The sequence below is a fragment of the Ceratotherium simum genome, chromosome 38, assembly GCF_057802395.1.
Source record: "Ceratotherium simum simum isolate JZ-2026a chromosome 38, ASM5780239v1, whole genome shotgun sequence".
Lineage (NCBI taxonomy): Eukaryota > Metazoa > Chordata > Mammalia > Perissodactyla > Rhinocerotidae > Ceratotherium > Ceratotherium simum.
In genome coordinates this window covers 11,071,695-11,085,050 of record NC_141937.1, presented here as the reverse complement: position 1 = coordinate 11,085,050, position 13,356 = coordinate 11,071,695, and the positions used below count along the sequence as shown (strand labels likewise).

Here is a 13,356-nt window from a genome sequence, read left to right as displayed (position 1 = left end):
CAGCAGATGCTATGCAGACACAGGAAGGAAGGGCATCCACTCGAGACCAAGACTTGAGAGCGAGAGAGCTGCACGTGCAGACGCACGGCCCTGCGGGAGCCTGTGAGCAGTCAAGTGGGTGAAACCGAGGACTTGCAGGGGGCCCTGGGGAGGCCACGATGAAGCTGGAGTGGCAGCTGGAGGATCTTTGATGAGCTCTTCTGTGCCAGACCGAGGACTGTGGGCTTCACTCTGTAGGGACGAAGGAGGAGGCATTTTCCAAACAATAGTGCTCCATGGCCATTTGTGTGTTAGCAAGTCTGCCCTGGTGGCACGGTGGGCAAGAGGCTATAGTGTAAAGGGACTGGCAGTCAGGAGAAACAGGAAGGGGATGGACTTGACAGTGATTTCTGGTTTGATGATACATCAGGTGTGTGTGGATGGTGAGAGAGATAAAAATGTGTATGGGATGGCTCTGAGAAGTCCCATGGGGATGGTGTGGCCTTGGACCAGGTGGGGACCTGAAGGAGAAGGATCAGGTGTGAGGAGGACAGTTACGAGTCATTTTTTGACATGAGGAGTGCAAGGGACTCTACCTACAGGTAGAGATGTTCATAATGCAGTTAAAACACGTGGGACTTGAAGTGGAGATTCGGGAATCATCACCATTTGGGGGTCAATGTGGAGGCCTTGGGGTGAAGATCTGAGGGACACCAGCTTTCAAGGGGCAGGCAGAGAGAGCAACCAGCAGAGGAGCCTTAACTGAACGTGAGCCAAGAAGGCTGGATGGGTCTCCACCTCGCTTTCCATCAGCCTCTGGACTTTAAATAACTATTTGATGACAACAGATGGTATGGAGAGTGGCCTTGTGTTCAAATTTGTGGCAGTTTTTAATTTTAATATTTCTTATTTATTCATAATATTATAATTGAATATCCTGGAAGTATTCCACATATAAAATACTTGATTCGTAAATTTTGAAAGGAGAATTTAGGAGAATATATGGAAACCCAGAATAATACCTTCAAAAAGCTAAAATTATGCTAAATCTTTATTACTATTTTATAGTAATATATTATAAATATTATTTGTAATATAATGTTAGACATAATATATAAAATATAAGCAATATCTATTTTATATATAAATATATAACATATATGAATAATATACAAAATTATTTACAATATAGTATAAATAATAATATAAAATATTATATTGTTGTTATTCCCATTGTCTCTACAGTAGAGTTAGGGTAGCAGTGAAGATGTGTCCATCACGCTGAGATACTGGCACAGTGCTTAGACACTAGCTAGGCACTTCCTTTAGGTTTTGTTTCCTCATGGTTAAAACAAGATGAGAATAGGGCCTCTCTCATGGGGTTGTGGTAAAGACGGACTGGGCACAGTATCTGTCACAGAGCCCTGCCTGCGAATGTCAGCTGTCCTTGTTAGTAATATTTCCATTAGGGTGTTCCTGAGATGGCCAGGGGGTGGTTGTGCTAGTCTTGAAGTGGACGTTTATAGACTTATATTTCTTTCCTTTTGGAAAGGATATTGTAAATTTCTTCATCTACAGACTGAGTGGAGAGGTCGGTAGCACGCTAAGTTTCTTGAGCGGAGTGATGGCTTCCCGGGGCCACCATGGGCATTTTCTCTGTGGAGGCGATCCCATCCTCCTCCTGCCCCCTGCAGCTTTGTACATGCCTGCGCCGCTCTGTTCCCCGTTAGTGGTTGGAATTGACGATAGGAGTTTCCAAAACAGGGAGAGAAAAGGAGCAAGACATTATTCTGACCTAGATAACGCAGGGTGTTATGAGGCTACTCAAATCCTCGTCACCTTACTCTGGATTATCACCATAGTAATAAGTGGCCGTCTTCCTTCTCTTTCTAGCACGTCTATACTTCATGTGATTATTGGAAAAACCTTTCTTAAGTAACACGACAGTCATCACGTGTTCTAGATCCAGAAGCCATGGTGGCTTCATGTTGCTTTTTGTTTCAGATCTGAAGCTCTTCACAGGACTATAAAGACAACCAGCTTTTGCTAGCTGCTGGACTCATCCTCCATTTGTTTGTCTAAATTCTTGTTTTCTTTCGTTATTATTGCCGGTCCTCCCACCTCTCCCTGCTCTGGGTTTGCTGCTTTTTATGTGGTTAGGTGTATTGTGATGCTAAGGTAAACATCTCTAGTACAGCTTTGTTCTGTTCCAAGATGACAGACTGTGAGTGTAAATTGACGCTTCCTTTGTTAAGAGCACTTTACCAGTCTCTATCAAAATTTTAAATGTACCAACCCTTTGGCAGGAATTGCTCTTGTGGAGATTTATGCTACAGGAATATTTCACATGAAGATGTATGCACGAGGGGGTTTATTATAGTGTTGTGTGAAGTAGGGAACAACCTGTATGTCCACCAGTAGGGGACTGGCTAAATAAGTCACAGCGCTGACAAAGACTGCAATACTGTGTAGCATTAAAAAAAGAATAAAGCTGATATTTAGGTGCAGATGAGCTCTACAGTATATTGTTAAGGGACCAAAAAATATGCTGTGTACAGAAAATATGCCCTAGTTGTATTTAAAGGAAAAAGGGTTTAAAATCACATTTATACTTAGTAATGTACTGAACAATTATGGAAAGATAAATCACAAGCTTTTAGCAGTAACCTTTGTGGAGGGGGTCCTGAGCAGGAGGAGCCCACATTTCTTTTCATTGTTTAATCTTTGTATCTTTTGAACTCATACCATGGGAATATTTTCCCCTTTTAATTTTTTTTAAGTGTCCTTGACATTTTATTCTACATTTTCTTCCAAGTCTCGTGTTGCCATTAGTACTTAATTCATTTCATTATAAGAGAAAACAGAGGTTCTCCTGATCTTGCCTTTCCTTTAGACCCTGCCTTCGTATGTGTATGGCAGATGAGTGCAGTAATAATTTGGGTGTGTAAACTAGTGTACTAGCTAGTGTGCACGAGTGTAAACTTGTGAATAACCAAAGATGGCAATGACGTTTTAAAAATGTAAGGCTGTGCTTCCTTGTTGTTTGTTTATAAAATGTGATGCTGAACATATTCTTTATTTTCTGATACTAACGTTGCCCTCTTACCGTCTATTAAATTACTTATTCCTTTTATTCTTCTTGAGATGAAAATAAGTACATACCAGAAAATAAATATAGCTCTGAAGCGGGAAAAAGCTCAGGTTTGTTATGAGATATATCTTTTAGATCTTTATTAAAGCTGCCACATGGAGACTTTATAGTCCCAGTGTAAGTTATATATAGATGATGATTGTTTTAGGTTAAAACTTGGTACCTTTTCTGGAGGTTCTCTCAGTTAAATTAATCCTTATGTTCAAACATAAATTGAGGCAGAACAAGTTCCATTCAGCGATTCTTACTAAATTTTGTTTTGGTTTTATTTCCAACTGTATTTAATAATTGAAAGCCTCTTGTGGTTAGGAATAATGTTTGAGACTTCGGTGGTGTCTAATTATTTTGAACTTTTAAAGCCCTAAAAAGTGTAATGTAAAGTCCTAGTAAAATTTTCTGAGAGCTTTCACAGTCTATTAGTTCAGTGTTGCTTATTTTAGAGGGGACAATATCTAAATTGAAATGTGTATTCACTATAGTTATAATGGTCTTTTTCAACCCTTTTAAAAATCAGTTCATTTAGCTACAAAGAGAAAATAAAAAGAAATTTAAAAGGCTAATAAGCATAGGGCCTGTGAGCCTGTTCCTGTTTCTTAACCAAAGTTTACTAAAAAAAGTGCCTGAGCGCTGCCGGTAAACTGTGTGTGTGCACACGCGTGTGTTAAAGGAACAAGCGGGGCCTGCTCATTTGTTTGCCCATTGTGAGGCTGTCCTGCACCTTTGTGGGTTTTTTGTAACAGGGTGAGGGCCCCTGAATGGAGGCCTTGTGGCCTTCTCAATTTGAAATCCTCGCTGTTAATCTAAAGGAACCTGCAGGGCCCCCAGCGGGGCGTCTGTGTGACAAGTGGAAGGTCTGGGATCCGGAAGGAACATGTTGGGGGAGGGCGTGGCGGGAGTGGTACTAATCTTTCAGCCTTGGCTTCTGTCCCCCACAGCCTAATTATTACCCTCTGTTGGCAGCCAGATTGAAGCTATGTTTTAAGTATCCTTGGATCGCATGTGCTCACTGAGACCTCCCATTACTGTTATCAGATGAAAACCTGGACAATGGGATTTAATTCTCTTACAGAAGTATGGTGCCGACTGGGCATTATGCCTTACTCTTAGAAGTTAGATATCTTGATTAATTGTGTATGGGGGGTGGTTTATTTAAAGGGCAGAAGGTTGCTTGGGAAATGCTGGATCGTTGGCCCGCCCTGCACTTCAGAGCCTGTTTAAAGGCAGGTCGCACCAGAGCTTAGCTAGTTACATCTAGTTTGTAGGGCTTGTGTACTTTGTAGTGCCAGCAATTGGTCCAAAGTTTCTTGGCTTAGGAAGCCGTGTAATTTTCAGTGTGTGCTGGGTGAGAAAGAGGTGGGGCAGCAGAAGCTTTTTATAGGGTTTCAACTAATAAACATTAATTTTTAAGTAATATTCTGAGGGTTTAACAGGAGAAGTAGAACTTGCATATAATGTTTCTTGACTTCTGACGCATATTTCAACTGATAGGGAAAGGGAGAGAATTTTATTTTTGAGTGCGATTTTTCATTCTTTTTTTTTTCTCTCCACTCAGAAACTGGTTCTTCCACTTTCAGTGCCAATTAAGACATGCTGTAATCAGTATTTCACATTCTGTCCTGCTGTTTGACTTCGAGTGTAAATGGTAGACTGTTTAGTAGCTGCGTGTGCATAGTTAAACAGCTAGAGAGCTGGTATACAGTAAGCTTGGTGTGGTATTTGGTTTATATAATAATATTTCATCACAATACTGAAACCATGCAGACTATACCTCCTGGAAAAATGTTCAACAGGATGCCAGAAAGGCCGTGTTAATGATAAGTTTCTCATACCTCAGCAGGTTTTTTGGGTGTGTTTTGTTCCCCACTGCTGTTTTATTCTTTATTGTGGTTTTCTGGAAACTATGCCACATGAACATATGGAATTCTATACATGAGTGTTTATTGGTTTTGTAGAAACCCCGGGATACTGTGAGCCTAATAACTAAGTTGTTTTGTGGGTTACTGAGAGGGCGTATTAAAAGTCAGTTGATAATAAAGTTTTCATTAATTATTTTAACATTCTCAAGGTAATATTTAAAGGCACTTTAGCCAAAATCAGAATTAAACAGTACAATCAAAATCAGAATTAAACAATAAAGTGAGCTTTTGGTTTGCTCTGGTTTAAAAGAGAGTTTGGTTATAGCTGACCTCCCCCCCATCTTTCAGTGACTAGTCATCTTCCTGCAAAACTCAAATACGATCTTGAGTTTGTATGGTCTCAGGATAAATGTAGTTGTTCATTATATATGTTTTTGCTCTTGATGATTCACTGTTTTTTTTGTTTTTGCTTTCAATAAAGTGTTAAAGAAATGATAGCTATAATGTATTTATATGTCTGCTTAAATGGAATGAATCAATAGTTTGTGATAAGCCTTTGATGCATTTTGGTGGCCGAAGAAGCTTATAACTCACTGAGATATTTATGAAGTGCTTCATGTTTGTGTTTGTTTAGGACATGTCTCAGGAAGGCTATGGAACTAGGTCTCAACCTCCTCTGGCTCCCGGAAAACCTAACCACGAAGACTTGAACTTAATACAGCAAGAAAGACCATCAAGTTTACCAGTAAGACATTCATGTGCTGATTGAGAAATGTAATGAGTTAAAGATTTTTAAAAAGAGATCTTGTTTTTGTTGGTTCTAGTTGATATTAAGACTTGGGGTAGAAATTTCCAGATTTCAGATATATTTGTGATTTATTCATTTGTTTTAGGGCTTCATTCTTAGGAGCTGTGTAGTCCTGGATAAGTGTTTCATTTGTAGATATCTCCGAGTCCAGTTGGCAGGTTTGATTCGGCTGATGGGTTTTGTGGCAGAAAGGTGTTTCCCTGGTACAGCTGTGTTTTGTTTAGCTTGTTGCTTTCTGGTGGTGATACAGAACAGAGGTGTCTGGGTAAGAGTTAAACGTAAAGAAATTCCGACTCAGCAAAGGATATAAAAGATGCGATAAAGCATCCGGTAGTAGTTTGAATCTCTCCTGGGACTTTATGTAACGAGAAATCACCCAATCTTTTTTTGCCCAAAAGAAAGTATTTTAGTTTAAAATTGGAAAAAGTAGCTTAGAAGTATTTCCGCCAGCAAATACTGCGTGGTGATCGGAGTATATATTGACCAGAGTAGTGGCTATATTATAGGGTATCATGTTGTTGCCCATAAATAGTTCATCTGTGCCTAATTTGCTTTGTTTACAGGCAACCTAGTTTAAATGAGGTTTTCCTTATAAACTAAAAGAATACATCTGTGCAAACAAATTTTATATTTATCTTCCTGTTAAGATATTTTGATTTGAAGAATTATTGTTATTGCTTAATCTCTATTAAGAAGTTTTATTTAAGATGGGAGCTCAGGCTAGCCATGATTTTAATTTGAATTTCAAATATGTTTACATTAAGTAAGATTTATTATATTACTTCTAAACACCTGAGAACAAACATTTGTGATGAATGTTATACACGACATTTGGCGTGTGTATCTTACCCATTTGTAAGTTTCTTGTGGCCCTAGAGAAGAAGGTAAGTGATGGCCACAGGTTGTACAGTATCTTTGAACCTGCTGCACATATTTTTGAAACCCCAATTTTTACAGCTTTTCTTTCTATGGTGGGAGGTACGTGATATTTATTGTGGTCGTTTTTTAGTAACATTGGAGTATTTCTTGTCTAGTTATTTGGTTTTTGAAGGAATGAAAAAGGTGATAGAGTCTATGTTTTATGCTGTAAGCTTTCTTCTTCAGCAGATAATTCACAGCTTGGTGAGCATGTAGTGTGTGTGTGTGCGTGCACGTGCACACGTGTGTGCATGCACGTGAACACTTGATAAATGCAACATTTGCTGACTATTTGGAAATTGGCTTGTGGTTTTAGGAAATTTAAATTGACTCATGGGAAGCAAGCAGACGGTGAATTCTTCTTTTTTTCACCAGACTTTTAGTGTTTTTAGAGAAGCCCAACTTGGTAGGTTTGTCATTGGCTGGTGAAGTGTACTGTTATACAGGTTGCAAAATTTGTTATAAATTAATACAGATTTCCTGTGTAACTGTAGAAGAGTTTGCAGTGTACTGCTTTCTCCGTTTCCACTTGAACTGGGGCGTCACTCACTAGCCTATGCTTCTTTTTATGGCTCTGGGTGGAGTGGATGGTGGACATTCAGCTAACCCTACAGCATAACTGGGGAGGGAATGGAGTGGGGCAGTCCCAGAAAACTCACTGAAGAGTTCTGCTCTGGGATGGTGCTCTTTAAGTCGATTACTGGAGAAGGGGCTCAAAGTATTTGAGGAAGTGAACCAATATATTCATCAATAGTTGAAATTTTTCTGAATTGTTCTATTTGTATACATATATAATGGCTATCTTTCTTTCTTAATCTTTACCTTGCCTACTTCCCAAGAGGATTTCAGGTTGCCCCTAATAAAAATTTTCTTATGAAGCTATTGAAAAAAAAATGCCCTCATTGGTATTTTCTTTCTGTTTTTGTAACTCATGGATAAATAAGATGCTGACTGACTCAATAACATTTCAATAATCTTTTTTTAGAGAGCAAAGTTTCCAGGTTTTATGGTGAGTATATAGAAATGTCAGTTACTGAATAAAGGGCAAAGCATAGATCAGCTGGGGGACCTAAACCCCCTGCTCCCAGTCTGTTAAGATGAAAATTGGCTTTATTTAAATGAATTTTAGAGCAGTACTTTTCTTTCACCAGGCTTCATTTGTGTAGAAAGTGTCTGTACGAGGTTTACAAATGTATTTTTCTTTATGTGTATGCTGCATCTCAGTATGTTGTTGTATACAAATAAGGTAATTACAATTTGGGGGAAAGATTTGTTGGTGTTCTGTATGGCTCTAATATTGTGTATTTTTAGTGTAACTTTTTAAAAATGTTTTAGTTCTCTAACTTGGCTAAGTAGATACTATAGGTACCTTGAAACTATATTTGTTATCACATCTGAATTTGGTATTGGGTCTTTTGTAGATTTATACTACATATTTCCTTTTCGAGTGTCAGTGAGATAAATTTTGTCTTTTTAAAGACAATTTATCATATTTGTAATCTCTTTTGTAATTTCGAACTAAGGAAATTGTGGGTCTTATCTGTACATTTAAAACAATGTGGCATAGTGATTCTAATGTATAATTATTATCTTTATCCATTATATATGTGACTGTAAGAAGAAAACTTCTCAAGTAGTTCTTAATTTTTTGCTCATATTGAGATAGATTTTGTAATATTTTTCTGCATGTGTGATTTTTTTCTTTAGCATATGTTTGTTACACGGTTAACTTTCCATTACAAGAAATCAAGACATTTCCAGTATCCTTATACTAGATCTATAATTTGACCCCTCACTAAGCTAGCCTCTCACCATTGTTTGAACTGGTATTTCTCTATATTTCCATGTCATTAAATTCTTGGTGGTCTTCTTCAGAAGCTAAGGCAGATATGTTTTCCAGCTGACTTAGATCTTCAGATCATCCACATAAAGCAAATGACTGATAAATTAATACTTGTCCTCTTGTCTTGGGGCCATGACCAGTAATATTTACTTTTTCACTTAATGCACTCAGACCTAAGCTCAGAACAAATCTTCCTTAATCATGTCCACTTATTTCTGTACCACTTAGTCATACAGCTTTCTGCCTGTTGAGATGCATTAGCTTATAAACGCTTGGTATTGCCATTATTAACAAATCTTAGCATATAGCATGTGATATAAAAAATAGCTTGAAGAACTCTATCTCCTTGGAATATTATCCCTTAAATCTTGAGCACATTCTGTAGTTTTTTCTGCCTCTACTATTGATGTGAAATGAAGGCAGCATTTAAGCAAAATGCACAGTGGAAGCTCTTCAAAAAATGCCATAACTTATTAATATATTGAGTATATCTCAATATACGTTTTAAGATAACCCCCAAAATAGGATTTAATACACTTTCTGTTGAGTCTCTTGTTCCATTGCCATCTCTTGTGGCATTTACTGTTCATCTTTTTATTACAGTTATTTTTATAGTTGTCCTGGTCCCCCATTAGACTAGGATCTTTTCAGAGTGTTTATTATGTTTTATTCAGTAAGTACTTTCCTAATAGAATTTATGTAAAAACTTTTAAATACATTCTTGCCCCATTTTCAGAATTTTCTTTTAATTGCTTAAGGGATGTGTTCCAAGGTATTGAATTGACCTCAGAAGAGCCTGTGTTCTCCACATGCTAGTGATACAAAGGATTATATTAGTGTGATATCTGTATTACAGCATGGTTTTGTTCTTAAAATGATTTTATTTTATTACAAAATGGCATTTGAATTTTACCTTTGTCACCTTAAGCTTCAAGAGAAGTGGGCACTTTGGATAATTAAGCTAAAAGTAGCATGAAAACATTCTATTCTTAGTAATATATATTTTTTAATTGTAAAAATAAATAAATTGACAGAAACGGTAATCATAATTTCAGTAAATATAGTATAAATATGTTGCTAATAAAATATTTATAAACTTGTATAAGAGGAAATTTAAAAAAGGTTTGATTTTCTTCCTCATTCTAAGCAAATAGTGTTTTCTCCTCCAGGGATCTGAAGAGTTGTTAATATTCCTCAGTTTAGAAATAACTGATTTGTTTTACTCTTCAGAGAGGGCTGCCACCAGTTGGTATTTCAGATAGCAAGTCCATTATTTTGTTTATCTAAGATACAGAATACAATCAGTCATATTCTAATAGCCTTTGAGAAGGCCCATCAGGTCATTAAAAACCTCTTTCTGACCCTTTCTTCCTTAAATAGGAAATACCTAAAGAGGCTGACATGCAAAGGGTTTGATCTTTCTGAATTTAGTGAAAACTCTAGATGTGTGGAATAGTGTTTATGACACTTTTGTTGAGTTTGCAATTAGAAGGAAATATTGAGGTTTGGGTAAAACATGTTTTTTGGCCCTTTGTGAAAGGAAGGAGGTAGTAAATGCTGGTTGTTCTTTAAAATAGAGGGTGTTAAACAGGATATTAGAAGCCTGAAAGAGAATGGTTGGAAAACTCATATTACCAAGAGTATTTTTGGGGGTTAGGTATTAGCAACAGAGCATAAAATGATCTGTCTTTCCTGAAAAAGAATACTCTGTGTGTGTGTGTGTGTGTGTGTGTGTGTGTGTTTTGTGAGGAGATCAGCCCTGTGCTAACAGCTGCCAATCCTCCTCTTTTTCCGCTGAGGAAGACTGGCCTTGGGCTAACATCCGTGCCCATCTTCCTCCACTTTATATGGGATACCGCCACAGCATGGCTCACCAAGCAGTGGGTCGGTGTGCGCCTGGGATCCGAACCAGCGAACCCCGGGCCGCACGCACTTAACGACTTGCGCCACCAGGCCAGCCCCAGTGTTTTTGTTTTTTTAATCTTTAATGACTTATTTTGGGTAGGGGTGAAAGGTCATGAACTTTGGAAGCATATATGAATATTGATGATATGTTAATAGGGACATTTTAAGTGTGTAGATTTGATAATATAGTTCCTGTGAACGATTGGAAACTACTGGAAAAAGCTAGGTGAAGCATTTTTTAACTGAGTTTTGCTTTTTACCACGTCCTCAACCCAACTAGAAATACACATTGTTAAGATGATCTTAACCTGTTAGTCGGCAAATTTTTGCAAAAGTTAAGATCTGCCAGGTAAGAATTAGATGTATGGCTGCTAAATGAACTCTTTCCAAACTTTTTTATTTGTATCTTGAACTTGATTTACATGGTTGTCATTAAAAGGTTGAGTGTAGCTGTCTTCCATTGATTGATCCTTCTCATTTCATTCTGAACATTTAAAAAATTATAAGTTAATAAAAGAGAAATCTAATCTGTTGTCACCTTATCTCAGTGTTCAAGCATTGATGATCCCTGTGTGCAACTGAAGACATAAGCTGTTTGTTATCAGTGCGCTCTCAATGTTATTAGAGTGTGTTGAGTTTTGGAGTTATGGAAGTCGTAAAAAGTGAGCAGCCCGTGAAGGGAGCAGGAAGTTCTCTGAAGGATGTGCCTTGTCAGGCAGAGTGTCTGCAGATACAGTTACTCACTGGCGTGGTTTCGAAACTGAAGGTATAGACACATTTTGCTATCTTGGAGGAGTTTTAAACAGAACTCGCAATACTTCCGTTTCTTACCTAGGATTTACCATATTCTCAAATGTAATTTTAGTCACTGGTCTATTCTATATGGAGATGTCAATTCATTTTGGATTAAGGTTGAGAGAAACATGTGAAGACCTTTCTTGAAAGTCCTAAATAGGAAAACTGATAGTGACTCTGACAAATGTTTATTTCCCAACATGGATTATTTCTTTAAGATGTGATGTTGTATAATTGTATCCCCCAGAGTACTTTTGTGATATTGGTAGTCATTTTGAAAGTAGAGGATAATACTTGAACAAGGTAAGAAGTAGTAAGAAATGAGAAGGTATGTTTTCTCCCTCTTTCAAAACAATCTTCCACTTAAATATTTGTTCTGTAAATGAATATTCAATAAAAACACACCAGTTTGGATTTGTTCCAGGTAAAAGCAGGTTAAATATATGGAAAGTTTGAATAAATTAATATTTAAAAAGAACTGTAGTTTGCTTTTAAATAACTCAAATGTTTGCATGCAGGGTGTTTCTAAATTCAGTCTCGTTGAAATAAATGGATAATTCTAAATTTATTGTAGCTGAGATATTTGCTTATTGGCAATGTGTTATTTTAAAAAATTCATTTACTTTTTAAAAACACATTTTTAACTAAGCATACCCCCCTGCAGACTTTTTCACATCATATTCTGAAGATTTCCATTTAAAATGTGGGGGAAATGAATTTCAACCCATTTTATGGGACTGTCAATTCCAAAAAAAATTAATGAAGGAGTACTATAAAAAATAGACACTAGATAAAATTGGAGAAGAAGAGAGGCTGAAACATAACTGATTTGCAGGATATTAGTTTTGATAATAGAAGGATAACTATGATCTGTAGTTGATAAATGAGGCTCATTAAGTAAGGGATGATAAATGCAGATATTCCTGGCTAATAGAAAAGTCAGCATACAAATTTCACCATAACAAATGGAGGACTGGAAGGTTTTGACCAGCCTGCAGGCTTTTCAGATGACCTATGTGAGACCACGGAGCCTTCTCTGTGGCCGCACAGGCTGGGCTGCACGCACCTCCCAGTCTGTCTGCGGATAGCCACAGAACCACACCTGGACATAAGCATTCTGACCAGCGGGGCTTTCTCTGCACACGAGGGGGAAAGTAGTAGTGTTGGGCTTTTGGTATAAACCACAAAAAGCAGTATGTGTGAGCCTGTGGGCATGGGGGCTCCACCCGGAGAGTTTGTCAGCAGTGTAGCTCCTTCAAGTTTTTATTTTAATATTTTATGCTAGAACGAAAAAACAACTGATGTTCAGAGGTACCTTTCCTCATTCTGACCTGCTGTTTCTGTTGCTACCAATGGCAGTTCTTGGCATTTTGAACTGGAAAGCCTCATTCCTCCTTTCTTCAGAGTGCCCCTCCTATTCCCTGGTATCTAGAGGGGCTGGTGGGCTTCCTCCAGATTATGCAGCCATGGCCAGTGTAAGGCGTTGAATGCATTTACTTTTTAGTATCCAAGTTAGGTGGGAAATAAAGTTTAATGTACAGATTTCCATTTTGTAGGTAGCTGAAGACACACATCTCTTTTATATAACAGGAGAGATATAACCAGCAGGAGCTCATAGTAGCATTTGTGGACTGGTTAATTGCTTTAATTTTGTTTGGACTAGAAGTAACTATTTTTAATATCAGCTGTCAGTTTAGGAGAGGAAATAAATATATGTAGAGAAGGTTCTTACCTGAGAGCACAGTTTACTGTTCTTCCCTCACGATGTGGGATTTTAGAGGTGTCTCCCTCTTTCTCATCTTTTTCTTTTGCCTTCTCTAAATTGTTGTAAAATAACTGAATGGTCTTGTTTTCCTTTGTTTGGGTCAAGAAATTTTAGCTGAAAATTGTTACTGTGTGAAAGAAGATTATTGACTCAACAAGCCTTCAATTTTCCGTGAATAACACTCTCACCCCCTAGCTTCAGGAACATGCCGTGCATGCATTCTATTTTAAAATACAGACTGTAATTTAAAACAGGCAGTTTGATGCCCCACTGAACTTTGTTTAAGCCTGGAATAAAAGAGGGAAAAAAAGCTTTAAGCCACAAAAAAGTGACTAA

The 13,356-nt window shown here is 37.6% G+C and overlaps 1 protein-coding gene across 10 annotated transcripts in view; it reads left to right on the top strand.

The window, feature by feature from the left end:
• The window catches only part of ARID1B (AT-rich interaction domain 1B), a 412,984-nt gene that overhangs the window by 147,606 nt on the left and 252,022 nt on the right, over nucleotides 1-13,356 (top strand). For all 10 annotated transcript variants that reach the window (XM_087425097.1, XM_087425096.1, XM_087425098.1 and 7 more), the window contains exon 4: nucleotides 5,621-5,731. In XM_087425097.1, the coding sequence (XP_087281223.1) occupies nucleotides 5,621-5,731 (111 nt within the window). The remainder of the gene's footprint in view (nucleotides 1-5,620; nucleotides 5,732-13,356) is intronic.